The sequence below is a fragment of the Quercus lobata genome, chromosome 4 (genome assembly GCF_001633185.2).
Source record: "Quercus lobata isolate SW786 chromosome 4, ValleyOak3.0 Primary Assembly, whole genome shotgun sequence".
NCBI lineage: Eukaryota > Viridiplantae > Streptophyta > Magnoliopsida > Fagales > Fagaceae > Quercus > Quercus lobata.
In genome coordinates, this window is record NC_044907.1 from 96604005 (window position 1) to 96622321 (window position 18317).

An 18317-nucleotide genomic window follows, 5' to 3' on the forward strand; every position below is an offset into this window, starting at 1 on the left:
CATAGCAATATTATTATAATGTCAATGTATTAAAAAGCAATTACAATTAGTCTTTGGATGGATAAAGTAAAATTTTTGAATTCATTGGTTGGCAATTAAATCATATAATTGAGGAGGAAAGTGTAGTTTCTTTCCATCTGTAAAATATTTTTGCACCAGTTTAATCAATGTGAGGTCTCCAAAAGTTATTTAGACTATTTTACAGTAATCTTTCCATTTTACTTGCACTCAGTAGTAATCCTTTTTTTTTCTTCTTCTTCTCTTAGAATATGTTTAGGAATAATTTATTTAATTGAAATTGAATTTTTTTTTTGCTAAAAGTACTATAGATAAGGTTAAAAAATAGCTGAAATAGTATAATGAGACCATAAATAGTACAAAAATTATAATAAGACTTATAAATAATAATAAAAATAAATTAAATGATGGTTTTTAAAGCTAATATCATACATTTTTTTGGCCTTCAAGAATTAAAAGGTTATCTTTTGTATTTTAATAATGACAGGCCAGCAAATCAAAGTAGGGAAAATTTGTATAGATGAAAAAAAAGAAAGGCTGAAAATGTAGAGAAGATGTGAGGGTGGCGTGGCATCTCTAGGATCGCAAAGAGTTAAGACAAGACTTCCCCCATGTAGTAGCAGATAAAGATAATTGGTTGATAGATAAACAGAAGAGAAAAAGTTAAAAAAGTCAAACTAGAACTCAGAGAAAGCAACCGGAAGAAGGAGAGAGAGAGAGTTTGTACTTTCTAGCCTAGCCTAGGGGACAATTTTACAATGTATTGGTTGAAGAACAAAGAATGGCTAAAATGAGTTAGTTATAATTTTGTAGGTTTTACCCAGAAAAGAAAAAGAAAAAAGAAAAGAAAAATGATGGGAGTTGGAGTTGGAGTTGGAGTTGGAGTTGTACAGACACAACAGGCACAGAGTCTGTCAACCATGTGTTGCAGTTGCACAAACCGATACCAAAACCAAAAGCGAAGTAAAGTAGTAAAAGTTGGTTTCTGTTTCTCTAGACATTCATCAACTATTATGTCCAGTGTTACCAATGTTAGGAGTCGACCCAGAAGTAGGAGGAGGACCAGTTTTGCCACCAGATCATCATCATCCAATGACTCTTCTTCAACCTCAACCCCAGAGTCAAATGAAAAAGAAGAAGTGGATAACAACAATAATAACAGTAATAGAAAGGGCCCTGATCTCCAAACGCTTGTGAGGAGATTCTGGAAGGTGGCAGCCCCATATTGGTATTGTGAAGAAGACAAAGTCCAAGCCAGATGGCAGTTGGCGGCTGTGTTTGCTCTCACTCTAGCAACCACAGGCATCAGTGTCGGCTTCAACTTCCTCGGCCGTGACTTCTACAATGCTCTTGCCAGTACTTTCACTACTACTTTCTAACTTAACTACCATTTCTTCTCTTCTCTATTATTACTATAACTGTTTTTTGTTAAACTTTTTTAGACAAGGACCAAGAACAATTCACGAAGCAACTTCTGTATTACCTGGGTGCCTTTGCTGGTGGAATTCCGGTGAGCACAATTTTGCTCCACTTTCTTAGGTATTCCATTTCCATTTCCATTTCCTCTGCTAATACCTACCTGTCTTCTTTTGAAAAACGATTTCCTGCAATGTTGTTTAGTATAGTTCATAATTTAACATGAGGTTGGTTTTACCTTAACTTGTCAACAACACCCTATTGGCCTATTACTTAATGTTATGTGAGTGAGATAAACAAGGAAAAACACTCCCCCTAACTTTTAATGTCAAACACAGTTCAATTAACTTGACATTTTTCATTACTTAGGAAACCCCATCAATTCAGCCCTCTGTTCTAGCTATTTGAATGCATTAAAAACACCCCCCCACAAAAGAAAAAATAGAGCTTTGATCATAACTACTTGTTTTGAACAAATTTGTGATCTACCCTTCCTTCCTCAGTTATTTTAAAGTAAAGTCTTATTTTTTCTAAGTGATCTCTATATGAATTCTAACACCCATCTGCATAAATTATTCAAGTACAGACATAGAACTTGAAATTACCATTAGATCATGGAAACATGGGATTTGTTTATTTTGCAGTTTTTGTTTGGCTGCATATTAGAGATAAGTATCCAATTCCACATATATCAAACATATTTTTTTGGTAAGTAAAAATTTTTTATTAGAAAAGGAGATGAGAATGACACATAAATGGATATATCAAACATATTCATAGAAGTACCGGTTTGAAAATATAAATGAACCGATTGGTCCTAGGGGTTTTCCTATATATGAGCAGCCACTTCTATCCATTTTCTTTGCCACCATAGAATTCGTGTGCAGTATCTTGCTATGTTAATGCCGTTGCCTTCCTTACCATTGATCTAATCATATTTATATAATTGTCCCATTATATGTTGTTGTTTTACAGTTTTTTGTATTGAGAGATTATGCAAGAGACACTCTAGCTTTGAGATGGAGGTCTTGGATGACTAGATATTACATGGAACGCTATCTGAGGAATCAGACATTTTACAAAATTCAATCACAATCAATTATTGACAACCCAGATCAGCGGATTGTTGATGATCTAAGTTCCTTCACTGGGACAGCCCTTTCTTTCTCTTTGATACTATTCAATTCTGCTGTAGACTTGATATCATTTAGTAACATCTTGTATGGCATCTATCCTCCACTGTTTATCATTCTTCTTGTGTATTCGATTGGTGGAACAGCTTTAAGTGTTTTTCTTGGAAAGGTGAGTACCCTATGTTTTCAACATACAGTAGAATTTTTCCCATAAAGATAATACCAGTTTGACTGACTGGAGACTGTTTCACTACTAATTTCAGGGTTTGGTGACTCTAAATTTCTTGCAAGAGAAGAAAGAAGCAGATTTTCGTTACGGACTTGTACGCGTTAGAGAAAATGCTGAATCAATTGCTTTTTATGGTGGCGAAGATAACGAAATGCAACTTCTGCTGCAGCGCTTCAGAAGTGCTTTTGAAAATTTGACTGTATGGATGTTTTCACTCTTTTCCTTATGCTGTTTCCATTTTCCTATAATTAAAAATGGCCTCAAATTCCTATTTTGGCCTGGTTACCTATTTGGGTTTTCTTTTTAGTGGAAGGAAAGTTTATTCCATAGCAAAAGTAATTTGTGTTACCAGTCAAAAAAAGTAATTTTGTATTCCTCATTCACCAACGAATTGGAGTTAGAGCCTTAGATATAAGCATTAATATTGAGGGTTTTGGTGGCTTTGGCTCATATGGTTCTCTCATATAGGAATAGGAGATTTTTCTTAAAAGAACATGAGTGGGTTTCTTTGAAGAGTAGTTTGGTAGTTCTTTTGGGGTTGAAAGATGAATGCATGTGTGAGTTTAGAGTTTGTCTATTGTTTGAGTGGCAGAGCCCAATTGAATGTATTGGGGCTTTATAATTGCGAGGGTCTTTTGTGAGTTTGTTGGTATTGAGAGTTATTTTTGGGTGAGTGAGATGTTGAGATTTGAATTAGTTTGGGTTTATGTGGGGTTTTGAGTTAGTTTGTGTTTGTGAGATTTGGTTGAGTGTGGTTGTAATATATATTTTTGATAGTGGAGTTTGGTTGGCGTTGTTGTATATGTAAACATGGAGTTTGCCAAATGACGTTAAATTTCATTGTCTTATGCGGATGATTTTATTTATTGTTCATGTGAATGTACTTCCACTAGCCCCAAATTCCAAACCAAGTTTTGCTATATTGCAGTCATATGCTTTTGATTTGACAACTGCTTGTCTCACACCTTGAATATATGCTTACATGATTTACATCATATATTCTTGCATGAGGTTGTGGGAGGGGGAATGCTATTATTACATTGCCAGAGTCTAAGAGTATTTCTTTAGGAAGTTCCATGATTGAAGATATCATTGATGTTAACTTCAACATCAAGGATAGTTTGACACTAGGTCTTTCTACCATGCGATTCGAGGAACTCAGGATTCTTTGTTTCCTTGGAAGGGTGTTGGGAAACCAAAGGTTCCTAAGCGAGTGGCTTTCTTTTTGTGGACAGCTGGTCATGGTTAAATTCTTACTTTGGATAATCTCATGCTTAGGGGTCGCTCTTTGGCAAATCGGTGTTGTATGTGTCGTTGTGATGGGGAGTTGGTGGACCACCTTCTTCTTCATTGTCCTGTTACATATACCTTTTAGACTTTTATGCTTCAGGCTTTCAGTATTCATTGGGTTATACCAAGATTGGTGGTGAGACTTTTATTTTGTTGGCATCAATGGCTTGTGAATCATACTTCAAATATTTGGAATTTGATTATAGGTTGCTTGATGTGGATTGCTTGGCTGGAACGAAAATGTCATTCCTTTGAGGACACTGAGAAGACTTTGGAAAAGTTAAAGGTTTTGTGCCAGTGTAGTCTTTTTGAGTGGTCTTGTTGTTGGGGTTTTATTGATTGTTCTTCTCTCTTTGAGTTTTTGTTTTCTCTTAGATTAGTTTCTTGATTTCCCTCTTTTTTGTTGTTTGTTTTATCCTTTTCTTGTTGTTCATCATCATGAACAACTTGTATTTTTACTTTCTATTTTCATTAATAATATTTCTTTGATTACCTATCCAAAAAAAGAAAGAAAAAGGATAGTTCTTATAACAGAAAACGCCACTGAGGCTAGGGTCATTTTGGTTGACTTCAACATTTATACAAGTGGTACGGTCTGCTTTATTCAAGTGACCTAGCTTTTGGTTAATTTTTTGTGGTCAAATTTTGGCCTTAATCTTATGGAACTGTTAAGTTGGTATTGATTGCCTTTCTTCCCCACGGAGGGAAACTTAATTTTTGGAGAACATGATCTCAATCTTACTAGGTAGTGTTTCCAGCCGGCAAAGCTCTTTGCAGACAGAACTCATATTTGTGCTTCTCTTTGAAGTGACAACTATAGACTTTTCCAGCCCATACACACACAACTCCCCTATGTTTGTATATACATAATGTGACTATATGCCCAATATTGCCATAAAAACAACATTATTTATTGAATTTCTTGATGAGAATTTCTCTTCTTTTATGAACATTTAGTGACAGAGTATAAGTATTGTTAGAAACCATGTTACACTTCCGTGACCCTCACTCAATGAGATCAAAAACTCTTATCTGGTTGTAGGCAGCTAATATTAAACTTGTAGTGTGTTATCATGTTGTGATACTTTGAATATTTGTGAACTCATTTCACATAACTTTATTGCTGGATATAATTTATTTGACAATGTGTACTGTTAAGTACCCTACTCATATACTAACCACATATGCATTTTATTTATAAAATTTTCCATATTTGCATCTATGATTTTTGCTATTAATTTTCATAGATTATCAAATTGATATTGATATTTCCTTTGATATTAATACCTTTAACATTAAGTGTCCATTTGGTATCCTGTGGTTTTCGGTAGCTTATTGCTAAATGTGAGACAAAAAGATAAAAGTTGGCTTAATTTCAATTTTTTTTTAAAAAAAACATAGACAAAAAGCAAAAAGCAAAAAGCATTTTGCTTTTTTTCCAAATGGACACTAATCAGGGCCAAAACATTTTACTCTCCCTACTTTCCTTTTTATTGGTTCTCATCTAGCTTCTCATTGATTATCAACTAATTCAAGTTTTTATTATCATGTTGAAGTCCTATTATTTAAATGATACCTGTGGTCCACTCTAAAGGATGGAATACTTTTATTGTTTTTCTTTGCAGCAATTGTTGATATCTTCTAGAAATCTAGATTTCTTCACCAATGGCTATCGTTACCTCATTCAAATTCTTCCTGCTGCTGTTGTTGCGCCCATGTACTTTTCAGGAAAAATTGAGTTTGGTGTCATTAATCAGTCAGTATCTGCTTTCAATCATATCCTTGGAGACTTCTCTCTCATTGTTTACCAGTTTCAGTCTATCAGCGCATTTTCAGCTGTCATTGATCGACTAGGTGCTGTACTTTGGTCCTTTTTTTTCCTTTTATAATTAGGCTCCATTACATCTTTGAGCAATTACAACACTGTTAAGTGAGCTACCCATGTGGCCCATAGTGCTTGGAAATCTCAATGAAAAAGGGATAAGATACAAGATTTGGGGAAACATGGGTGCATTTTTTACTCTGCTATAGATATACCATGTCTGGAAAGCTTGCTGTGCTTATTCTTATCCCTTTGGGTTCCTGGAGTTCACCATGGATATCTAGTGTAATGGGATAAAAGCATGTCAATGTCACCGTGTGAGATTTTTTTTTTCCTATACACTTTTTTTTTTCAGCTATTATCTGAAAAAAAAAAAAGTCACACATTCATAAATTTATCAATGATTCAAGGTATTCTCAAATGTGCGATCCATTTCGCATGACTTGGTGAAATTGGGAATCCTCTATGGGGTAGCTGTAGATCTTTGAATTTGAATGCTTATTTACCTAATGATAACAGACTTGGCCCTCCACATATGCAGGTGAATTTGATGACATTTTAGATAGCAGCAGCTCTAAAAGTCTTTCTGACCCCTCAGAAGAGATATGTCTTGTATACAATAGTGTTAGAAGTTCACCTGTACTGGAGTCTAATGGATCAATGCCCAAAGACAAGTTACTGGATATAGAGAATTTGACCCTACGGACTCCAAGCAAAGCTACACTGGTTAGAGACTTATCATTGGTGATCAATGAGAAGGATCATTTGCTGGTGAGTGGTTTGTTTTATTTATTTATTTATTTTTTTGGGGGGGGGGGGGGGTGGGATGGGACTAACCTCTGCAAGCTTATGGGTGTTGAAGACATATACTGGTATGTACCTGTGCTAACAGGTTACAGGGCCTAGCGGGAGTGGTAAGACTTCCTTGTTAAGAGCTTTGGCTGGTCTTTGGAGTACTGGAAGAGGAAGAGTCACATTCTATGTAGATGATGGGCAATATCCTCAGTCATCAATTTCTTCAGATGGGGATCTTCCTGAAGCAAATACAATACATGATACACATGGGGAACTTAAAAGACACATAAATAGAAATTCTAGAGGCATATTTTTCCTTCCTCAAAGACCGTATATGGTTTTGGGAACACTTCGTCAGCAATTGCTTTATCCTATGTGGGCTGAAGATGCAGTTGCCAACTCAGATAGTGCTAAACCAACTGGTATGTAATTATTTTTTTATTTTTTAATTTCAAATGTTAAAAACTATAGTAGATAATATCTCTAGCATTTTCTGCTCAATTCGTTTGTAATTTGAAGGACATTTGAACAAGAAAGTGGAAATAAAAAATTCTTAGTTAAATATATATGGTAAATGGTAATTGATGGATCTTTGCTATAGGATATTGGATTATGATCAAAGAGTGTTAGACAATGATTGTACAAAAAGCTTACCTTGATAAGAAATGTGTTCAACAATGCATTTTAAGCTTATACATTATAATTCATCTCCTAAATGTGCAAGCACATCCAACACCATGAACTAAATGTGGGCCCTCCACAGAGTCATAAACACTGAAAAATAATTAGAACAAACAGCGGTTACTTCGATTATTAGGATTCGATCTGAAGACTTCGTTGATAGCCAAGGCTCCGATGCTCTGTTTTAAACCGCTTGTCCTAAAAGCTTAAGCTATTAGAAAGTGGACCAACAATGTATATCAAACACATCATACATTGATGTACTAACAAAGACCTTAAGAGTTCAGATACCTCTATGCTTTCTATATTAGCTTATACACTAATTGACAAAAAACATGCCATGTTGATTTATCTAATTATTATATTGAGTGATTTTATATCCTTTGGCTACTCATCTTTGCCATGTATCAAGTCCTTTTTGTTTAAGCATTCTCAAGTTTGATGTTTTGAGTGTAATCAAATTTGTTTCAGGTTTACTGCCTTTCTTGATGCGTGCACAAATCTCAGGAAATGAAATTGAGAAACCTAGTAAGCCCACAAACGATGATCTAATACAGGCCTTAGAGGATGTTCGTCTTGGCTATATATTGCCTCGTTTTGGTAGTCTGGATTCAACATGTGAATGGTCTAGTGTTCTTTCACTTGGAGAGCAGCAACGACTTGCTTTTGCACGTCTTTTGCTTTCAAAACCAAAATTGGTTCTATTGGATGAATCTACCAGTGCTTTAGATGAAGCCAATGAGGTATCATGGATTTTTAATCTTCTATTTTACAATGCAAGTTTTATTTTTAGATTAAGGAATGCACCACATTGCTTTATTCTCCCTATGTGGGAATTGAAAGATGTCTTTGTTTAAAGTAATATACCTTTCCTGTCCAGTAAATATGGATCCTGTGGACTTCTAGTTAATTGAATTTTTAGGAGATTCCAAGTTTTTTACTATATGTGTAAATACTAGACAAGGAGATATGGATCCACTGGAAGTATGGAAGAAATTATGGTGGCGGAATTGCTGTTTGCTTGTACTCCACACAGGCAAATCAAACTTGTGTGTACATTTGAAGTCAAGACTACTAGGCTGCTAATATTTCAGGCAGCCAAGAGGTTGTTGAGTTGAGTTAAGATGGCATGATCCCTCTTCAATTCAACTTGAGATTTTAATGGTTGTGCTTCTGTTTGCAGGCTCATTTATACCAGCAGATTGGAGCAGCAGGCATCACATATATTAGCGTTGGCCATCGGCGAACTCTTTATGACTACCACAACAGGAACTTACGTATATCCACAACAGACCCCAATAATACGCAGCACAACTGGCACATTGAATTGATTAATCGTGACACTGTGTATAATAAATTGAAGCTATAATTGTGGGTACGCAGCACAACTGGCACATTGAATTGATTAATCGTGACACAGTGTATAATAAATTGAAGCTATAATTGTGGGCTTCCTGGAAATTATTCAGTGTTGTTTGCTGTCTTTTGCAAGGTGGCTTCAATGCTCCAAAATGGGAAGGAGAATTCTAAATTGAGATTTGTACTTGAAAATGGCAGTTGAATTACCTGGTCATATACGTCCATGCCTGTATATACTTATAGCCACTATGTTTCAAGCAGTTATTCAAATTTTCCTCTTCCACTTTCAATGAATTCTCTATTTTCCAACTTAACGTCTCTAGTGGCTTAACAGAGACCTAGATGGAGTCCACCTTTATCATTATTTCTTTGTTCTTTTTAAAAGTGGGGTGAGGATTTCGTATTCCTTTCTTGGACGGTTGGACCAAAATTCTAATGCCAGGTTTTTGGTATTGCAAATTCTGTATCATCGAGTTCAAGGGAGATGGCTTGACTTGGGGTCCCAAATTCTTCCATCCTGTCTTTTCATGTACTGTTGTAGGTTAAAATTTCAATGAATCAGGTCATTAATTATGATATCCAGATTGTGAGTGTCTAATTGGATGAGTTGTGTGGTCATGTGCTAGATCCCACATCGGACAAGCACTAGGTTGTCTAATTGGATATGAGTGTGAGTGTGGGATAAATGCAACACGTGCGGCGGACAAGCAATAGGTCATTTAAGCTTATATGAGAGAGCATCATTTTTGGATATGATGCTCTCTCATATCGAGACAAATGGTATCGAACTTGCAAGCTCCATGTGTATGGGGGGTTACCTGGCGGATAGAGGGCAGGGGGGGCCTAATGGCTCCTCGGCCTCTGAAACAATAAGTAGTCCTAATTTAATATGAAAGGGTGGCCCTTAGAGGGGCCTAGGAGCTTTTTTCTATAGAAAATCTGTCCCTTTAACAACCATATAAAGGAGCTTGTTTCTATAGAAAATCTGTCCCTTTAACAACCATATATACCTCATGTTTCTGTTTTAAAACTGACACTAGTGGCCCTTACAAGGACTCTATTAGAAAAAATGTCCCTTTAACAACCATATATCTACTTCATGTTTCTCTTTCAAAACTGACGGAACTGGCCCTTAAAGAGGGCCTAGGAATTAGTTTCTATAGAAGGAAAAAAAGAAAAGAAAAAAGGAGGTCCCTTTAACAACCATATCCAATTCTTGTTTCTCTTTCAAAACTTCAAGTTGCAAAAACTGTTCTATGCCATGCGACTTAAAAATCAAGTAATGTTACTATCACATTTGCACGTACACTTCCTAGTGATTTTCAATCATGGCAAAAATGTAAAAAAACGATTTGCTCTCATGTATTAGAAACTGGTCCATACATCTCTTTTTCTTTTCCATAGCCAGCAAGTTTGTCCTTGCGAAAATAGGAAACTCAGTCCAACAAAATTAATTTTACAACTTCAGCATATACTTCTTGGAAACATAAGCCGTCATTCAAAAGACTTAACCACCACCACCACCACCCTCATCCAAAAGACATCTCCCAAGCTAAAACTTCTACCCATCCTCAACAGCTGTACAGACAAAACCGATGGCTACCAAAAAGCCCTTTTGAGAGAAGGACGCGTGCGGAAGAAACTGCTATAAGAGAATCAGCAACTTCATTCCAAGTGCACGCCATTACCATTGCCATGACCATTGCTATGACCATGACCATTACCATTGTTATGACCATGACCATGACCATTGCTATACACACCATGTACAGGACCATTGGAAGACTTAATTGTGCCTCCATTTATGTGGGTTTTCACCATTGAGTGTCCATTACTCATCCCATTGGTCACTGACTTTCTTATGTGCCCATTATCATGTAGAAAATTCTCCAAGTTCTTACATGCTGCTGCAATTAGTCCTGTAAACATGACATAGAATTTATATCAGCCCATTATTACAGATGCACATTCATGAAGTAAAGCCATTGAATTCTAGCCATTTAGTGAATAGGGCACATTTATACATTTATAGCAAACATAAATGATGACTAACAGTACATAACGAGGAAATATTTCTATTTGCAGATGGTACATGAGAAAAAATGAACAAGTATAGTCCCAATTTTGGGGACCAGGCACAAAGGTGCATATTTACTATGTCGATGATGAAGGTTGGAAATAATCTATAAATCAATGCATTGTTGACATATAAGTACTGGCTCAACCTTTTAGTAACAATCACCAACATATCAAATAATTTTATTAGTACTTGCCTTGCATCAGCACTTGGTTAAAAGGGAGAGAGATGCTAATGAAATCAACAATTGGGATTTAGAAGTACCTAAGAACAGTGCAGACGGTTTCCCAGGTCTTGACTTAAATTCAGGATGGAACTGAACACCAACAAAGTACGGATGACTGGGCAACTCAATAATCTGCATTCATTATACCAATAAAATGCTCATACTTACTATAAATAAAAATAAATATGAAGTTGAAGAACTGAAGATTCTAGTATTTGGTTCAACCCCATAAACTTAATTTATATAGAATACAGTATGACATCTCCTGCTACAATACATACCTCCATGCGCTGACCAGTTTCATCTTTGCCAACAAATGATAGACCAGCATTTTCAAGTTGTGATATCATATTTGGATTGACCTGTACACCATCAATAATTTCTAGTGACTACTCAATCAGGAGTGTAGTATATACTGCATCTTTTTGATAAAGAGTGTATACCTTGACCATGTAAAACAGTGGAGAAATTTACCTCATATCTATGCCGATGTCGCTCATCAACAAAACCTACATTCCCATACCTAAACATAATTCCAAATCATATTGCCAGGTTAGAGCTGAGAATGTTTGATGAGGATCCATTTATATAATCATGTGATATGGTGTTATCATAAGTTCCTATATGGAGATAAATTATTGAATACAAAGCACATTTATCATTATTAAAGGATACCCCAAGCAAGTTGTGAAGTGTGAGTGGCATATGAATGCATGCAATCTTAAGTCAGTCCGAAGTCCTTACAACTTTGCAGATATGCAATCAGGAACATTGAAGTAAGTCCTCCTTGATCCCAGACGCATAGTACCTCCCATATGAGTTTTTGAACCCTAGTAAGTAGAACAGACACTAGCTTAACTAGATTGAACATTGATTACCATACAAAGATATATACACACAAACACACACACTTCAACTCTTTTACAATTACTTACCTCTGGCATAAATATTACACAAGGATTTGTTGTTTCAGTATTAAACTCAGTACTGTCGGCATCATGCAAACCAAGAACAGATCGTGCAAACTCAATGACAGCAATTTGCATCCCAAGACAAATACCTAGGTATGGAACATTATTCTCTCGAGCATATTTTGCTGCAAGAATTTTCCCTTGCACTCCTCTATCACCAAACCCTCCTGGAACAAGAACACCATCAGCACCCTGCAATGGAAGACTGTTTAGAAGGGTAATGGGCAAAATAAATCTACATTAATTTATAAATTCAATGTAATGTACATAGAAACAGAAGATTATTATAAGGCAATCAATTCTTCAAGTAGAATCACCTTCAAAAGATCCCATGCTGCCTTATAAACTTCAGGGGCCTGCAAGTATTAGGAAATAATAGTCAATTTGTAAAACATTTACAATAAACAAGCGTAAGATAAGTACAATTCAGTACCCACCTCTTTTGCAGTAATGTCTTCAAGTTCTCCCGCTGCAACCCAATCTACAACAAGCTTCCTGCAGCAAGCAACAGAGGCATGCAAAAGAGCCTGGAAGAAGAAGCTATATATTATAACCTGAAGTGTCACAACTTTAGAAGCATGATATGTATGGTTTTTTATTGGTCACACACGGACTAGTGGTTCTTGAACCCACGATTTCACCCTCCATCCCATTATTATGAGCTATAGCTCCATTCATTGGCATGATGTGAACAAAAAATAAATAAAGAACACTTAATACATACAAAATGTATGCATGACATCCATATAGCATGACAGAATGGTATATTGTAAAGGTTTATCTTTAACCCTTGCAGCCAGATAACTAAGGCAAATTGTTTATTCATATCTTTAACCCTTGTGTGCGTGCACAAATATGCCCAGTAGCCTTATTTCAAGTGTAAATTGAAGGACAAATCTGTCCAGTTAAAATTAAGAAGGTTGCTATCCTGCACCAGGAGGTGGGGAGCATATAAACCGTAAACACACATCTGAAATAAGGACCAAGTAGGCTGTTTCAAAATGGTGTTACATGGATAATTGTTCAACAAAGCTACAGTCATATAATCCCTAAACACGCATCTGCTGCAATGAGACAGTTTGAATTGCATATAATAGTTGCTAAACTGTTGAAAGTATCTATATTGAAATATTAAATATAAATATATGACCATACAAAATGTGAAACAATTAACTTCAAATGATAATCTATCCTTTAATGTTTACAAGCTTTTCTAAAAGTATAATTATGTGTGACCCATTATCGAGCAACTTCATTAGGAAAAAAAAAAAAAAATACCCTCAACATTAACAAGCACTAAATAGAAAATAAGACAAATATTTAGTCATGTATCAAAAGGCAAATTTGCACATGCATACACACCGGGGCAGATACACAATATGTTATTTCAAATTGTACAAGTAGTTAATGCAAGTTGTAGAAATGCAAATACTATTGCTCTAAATTAATTAGATTGGATGCAGAACTATGATAAATGTAAGAGTATGTTTGGAACGGAGGGAGATGGGAGAGGAGAGGGAAACAAATAAGTAACACATAAATATGACATTGAAAAAGATAATTATGATAATTAATGGAAACTGGATTTCCAAATCATTGAACAATAAAGCAACTTACCTTTAAAACAGAGAGGTATGCATCTGAAAGGCCAGTGTATTTTCCAACCATGGCAATTCTAACCTGTAACATAGATGGAAGTTAAAGCATTATTCTTCACATTATTCAATAAATCAATCCAAAGCATATATGAGACGCTTGAGACCCACAGGCTTGTGTAACATGTCAGAAACTTTTGTCCTCACAGTCCATTCCTTTAAAGCAGGCTCTCTAGCAACACTGGAAATTATAGAAACGTTAATGGGCCACAAGAAAAACGATAGACTTAAACATTTTTGACAAAATTTTAATCCCATAAAAGAGATGCAGCGAAAGAAGCGAGAAACAGATTACACAGCAAAAATAGAGTGAGTTAGAAAGACAAACCCTAGAAGGTTCAGCTCTTTCAGGATTGCTTCATGTGCCTTCTGATCCTATTTCAGAGAGAGAGAGAGATTTTCAATTTCTTGCCGTGCAACAATTATAACCACAACCAGTTTCAGAATTGATAAAAGAAATTACTTACTCTTAATAGCAAGGGAATGTGCCATATGTTTGGAACATCATAGAGAGTGACAATATTTTCTGCCTGTAAATAAGTCAGTTCTTCTTAGAATAATATTGTAACTAATGGTTTAGAGAAACGCAAAGGAAAGAACGTCCAGCACACACGCATGTGCATATGTGCAAGTATCTAGGTGATTTTACCGGCACATGGCAAAATTGAGCAAGTTTCCCCTTTACATTCTCATCAAGTGCCTGTCAAAACCATAACAACAGAAAAAAGAAAGAAAGAAAGGATCTTTGAGACTACTGCAGTCAAATTAAGTTGCTGAAAGAAAAATAAAGTGAGGGAAAGAAGGAAACCTTTGTACTACGACAAGCAAGAATATTTGGTGTCAACCCCATTCCTCTGAGTCCCCGAACACTATGCTGGGTAGGTTTTGTTTTCTATAAATTGAAAATTTTGAGCACTCTATTAATTAAAGCCATGCTGTTTTTGGAAAATATAAGACAGCAAAATCAATGATTCTATACTCAAGTGCAATTCACATTTACAAAACTTAGAACTAGTATGCCCCACAAATAAAAAATGATGTATTATATACCTGCTCACCAACAACATTGAGAACAGGGACGAGGCTGACGTGAATTAAGCAGAAATTACCAGGGCCTAATACCAGAAACACTTGGGTAAAACCAGCTCAAATAAACTCAATAAAAAAATTTTACTTACAAGAACCTGCAAAATTAGATGATGCTCTCATTGATCTTACCTACACGGTATGAAAATTGGCCAAGCGCCTCAATGAATGGCATAGATTCAATGTCACCTGCATCAAGACAAATTTATTTTAATCTTTATAATAACAAGGGAAGGGCTCATCTTAATACACATAAAATATTTTAACATACCTATAGTTCCACCCAATTCAATGACACAAACATCGGCTGGACCTTCTTGTCCATCCACTGGTATTTTTGCAACACGCTCTATCCACTCTTGAATGGCATCTGTAATGTGTGGAACAACCTAGAGTAAAGCAAAGGGAAAAACAAAATTCAGAATCCATATAATAAAATGGAAAGCTTAGTACAAGGAAAGAATTTGAATGTCAAAAAGACCTGGACAGTCTTTCCAAGGTAGTCTCCTTTTCTCTCCTTCTCAAGAACAGACTGTTAAACATCAAGAAAAAGAATTAAAGACAGCAATAATTCTCTGGGATACTGAGCTCACATGATTTTTCATACTAACTCAAATTGGTAGACTTCACTACAAACAGTGGGAGAATTCATTTCAGTATACCTGATATATTTTTCCAGTTGTAATATTGTTGTCACGGGTTAACTTAACGTCTAAAAACCGTTCATAGTTTCCAAGGTCAAGGTCCACCTTCAAAACAAAACAAAAAACCAGTCATATTCTTTCTATAAAATGAAAACATGAAACGCACACACCCTCCTTAGAGAAAGCATAGTAATCAGAACATCAATGCATGTGCTTTCAACAATAGGAGATGAACACAGATAACCCATAAAACCAGTGAAAGTATGGTCCAAAGTAGAATCAGAACACTCTTTGGCTTGCATTTATAATTCTATTTAGGAAAAGCTGATATTTGGTATGCCTTTGTTCTTTCCCACCTTGTATGATAATAGACGAACAGAAAATAATCCAGAATTTAACTTACCTCACCGCCATCATCTAAGACAAATACCTCCCCATGCTCAAAAGGAGACATGGTTCCCGCATCGGTGTTCAGGTAAGGATCTGCATGTATATAACCAATTTAGAACATAATAAGAATAATGCAAATATATAGTTTGAACCTTTTCAAGCCACCTCCCTCCCAATACCTCACTAAGGTTTGGACCAGCAATGAGAAATGACCCTTTTAGTGACATGTAAAAGAGAGAGTGCATTAAGCATGCTTGACCTGCATAACCTTTTTTTTCAAGAATTTGGCATTCAAGATGGTAAATTTAAATTAAGCATCAACACTTTTAACAAGATAATGGCACTCAAAGGATTGCCATTTCTATGAAAAATTAAGAATTTGATTCCTTACAATAGAAACATTGGTTTATATTATGAGCAAAATATCTATTTGATGGAAATGGCACCATAGTCCTCTGAAAAGGATTACTGGAAATAGATGGTCTTGGTATGCATTAGCTTATAGCTGCTTAATTGTTCAGCCAATCCACTAATTAAAAAACTTCATTAGCAATCAAAAGTTAAATAAGAAAAGGGGGCAAAAATCACCATATTTCCATTATAATTAATATATTAAAAAAAATCCCATTTTTGTTTGAAATCCAAATGCAAAGCAATGACTGTAAATGAGAAAATGAGGAATGAAAGAGTGGTATACCAATTTTAATTGAAGTTACACGAAGTCCACAAGCTATAAGCAGAAGTCCAATGCTACTAGCAGTGACCCCTTTGCCAAGACCGCTTACTACACCACCCGTCACCAATATATACTTCATTTTCTCTCTCTCTTTTTATACCAATTCCTTCCAAACGAAACCAAACAACAACAACAATCACAATAACACAAAATTAATTATTACACAAACTCAAAAAGCACACAACCCAAAAAACAAAAACAAAAAAACTGGTTTAGAATAGCGGTGGTTTAAGTAATCCAGAAAGACCCAGTTCTCCCTTTGGGATTTTATATACAATATTATCAAACAGACAGTCTGAACGGAGAGAAAAATGTAACCTTGTTCACAATGGCGGTTTTTACAAAGTCTACACTTTTTTTCTTTTCTTTGCGGGGATTTGTGGAGCGTGTCTCTCTCTCTCTTTCTCTCAAAAAGAAAAAGATTCCGCTTTTGAATAAAGATTAATAAAAAAGAAAGACCAAAAAACGAAAGAATGAGACAAGAAAGTAGAATTGGATTCAATGAAAGTAATTTTGGAACCGTGTTTTTTGTGTGTTAAAGCTTAGTATTGTACCAAGAAAGAGTTTGTCATTAGTACCCAAACCTACCTTTGTTACCTTTGTTTCTGTGTCTTTCAGTTTTTGAGTTCAGAGATGAGTTCACAATCTCTCTCAGGCGGCGGGCTCTCAAACTCTAGCTCTTAAACTCTCTTCGCTCTATTTTTATGCCTCCTCTTTTCTTTTTTTTCTTTTTTCTTTTTTCTTTTTTCTTTTTCCTTTTTCTTATAAATACAAAAAAAAACAATATCAACCTCTTGATTTTTTTTTTCTCCTTTTTGTTTTTCTTAAATAACTCTAAAACCACAAAAATATCTACAAAATATTTCATTGACTAATTATTAATATAAATGGAAAAATATTACTGTAATAATAGACCTAAATAAGAACTAATAAAAATTTATTAAAATTCCCAACATAACATTATTATTATTAATATAAATGGCAAAATAATACTATAATAGATCTAAATAAGAACTAATAAAGTGGGTTTCAGTTAATTCAATTGGTAAAATTTTTAATGGTTGTATAAAAGATTTGAGGTTCAATCTCCCCTACACCAAAAACTGATTAGTGTCTTGATCTGATGATAAAAGAACTATCATCAGAAGTAGACGCCATAGGTTGAAACTTTCTTAAATAAAAATTAAAAACCAATAAAAACCTATTAAAATCCCTAGTGTGGCATTATTATTATTATTATTTGTCATTTTTTTTACTTACTAGGGTTTCTTCCAGATTCGCTCTTTCTTGGCTTTATTTTATTTTATATTTTCATAGCTTTTCTATAATTGGTCTTTTCCTAAAAAGATTTTTCAAAGTTGGAAGAATCAAAACAAAAGGAAGCAGATATTGTTAAGTGTTTGCATAGAAAGACAATTAGAGGATGTTATGTTAGTCACATAGACCAATTAGTCATTGATTCACACGGGACAAAAGGCAAACACATGAAGTCCATTCCATGCCTTAGTGTTACCTCTAGAGACTTTTTATATTATTATAGACTATTTGCTCAAAAAAAAAAAATTTTTATTATAGACTATATAGTATATAGTATATAATATTGTTGGCTTGTTGCCTATCTAATCTAATCTAATCCATGATGCCTACCCAAAAAAAAAAAAAAAAAAAAAAAAAAAAAACCCAATCAGCTAAAAAGGCCATACCCCATGCTTTGCCAGGCCCTACTTTTTATTTTACATTAGTTTTTAACGATGATTTTCTCTACCATTTTTAACATTATCCCTTACTT

General features: G+C 35.0%; 2 protein-coding genes across 4 annotated transcripts; one reads left to right on the forward strand and one right to left on the reverse strand.

The window, feature by feature from the left end:
- Window positions 1-657: 657 nt before the first annotated feature.
- LOC115985868 (ABC transporter D family member 2, chloroplastic) lies at window positions 658-9033 on the forward strand. Its single transcript, XM_031108764.1, has 9 exons — window positions 658-1374; window positions 1461-1528; window positions 2410-2736; window positions 2831-2995; window positions 5712-5940; window positions 6450-6679; window positions 6801-7125; window positions 7856-8127; window positions 8568-9033. The coding sequence occupies exons 1-9, from the start codon at window positions 870-872 to the stop codon at window positions 8751-8753; spliced, it is 2307 nt and encodes a 768-aa protein (XP_030964624.1). The 5' UTR covers window positions 658-869; the 3' UTR covers window positions 8754-9033.
- A 1048-nt stretch (window positions 9034-10081) lies between these two features.
- On the reverse strand, window positions 10082-17231 carry LOC115986659 (CTP synthase-like). Of its 3 annotated transcripts, none has more exons than XM_031109891.1 (22): window positions 17126-17231; window positions 16490-16634; window positions 15806-15885; window positions 15421-15507; window positions 15240-15290; window positions 15030-15147; window positions 14891-14947; window positions 14723-14787; window positions 14481-14564; window positions 14322-14372; window positions 14140-14202; window positions 14001-14047; window positions 13784-13853; window positions 13635-13697; window positions 12455-12544; window positions 12335-12373; window positions 11982-12209; window positions 11791-11876; window positions 11521-11569; window positions 11328-11408; window positions 11085-11178; window positions 10082-10662 (listed from the first exon to the last, which is right to left on the reverse strand). In XM_031109891.1, the coding sequence occupies exons 2-22, from the start codon at window positions 16605-16607 to the stop codon at window positions 10409-10411; spliced, it is 1875 nt and encodes a 624-aa protein (XP_030965751.1). In that variant the 5' UTR covers window positions 16608-16634; window positions 17126-17231; the 3' UTR covers window positions 10082-10408. The 3 variants fall into 3 exon arrangements, with proteins under 3 accessions (XP_030965751.1, XP_030965749.1, XP_030965750.1); XM_031109889.1 differs by having other exon boundaries at window positions 17117-17224; XM_031109890.1 differs by lacking the exon at window positions 17126-17231 and adding an exon at window positions 16847-16955.
- Window positions 17232-18317: the final 1086 nt, after the last annotated feature.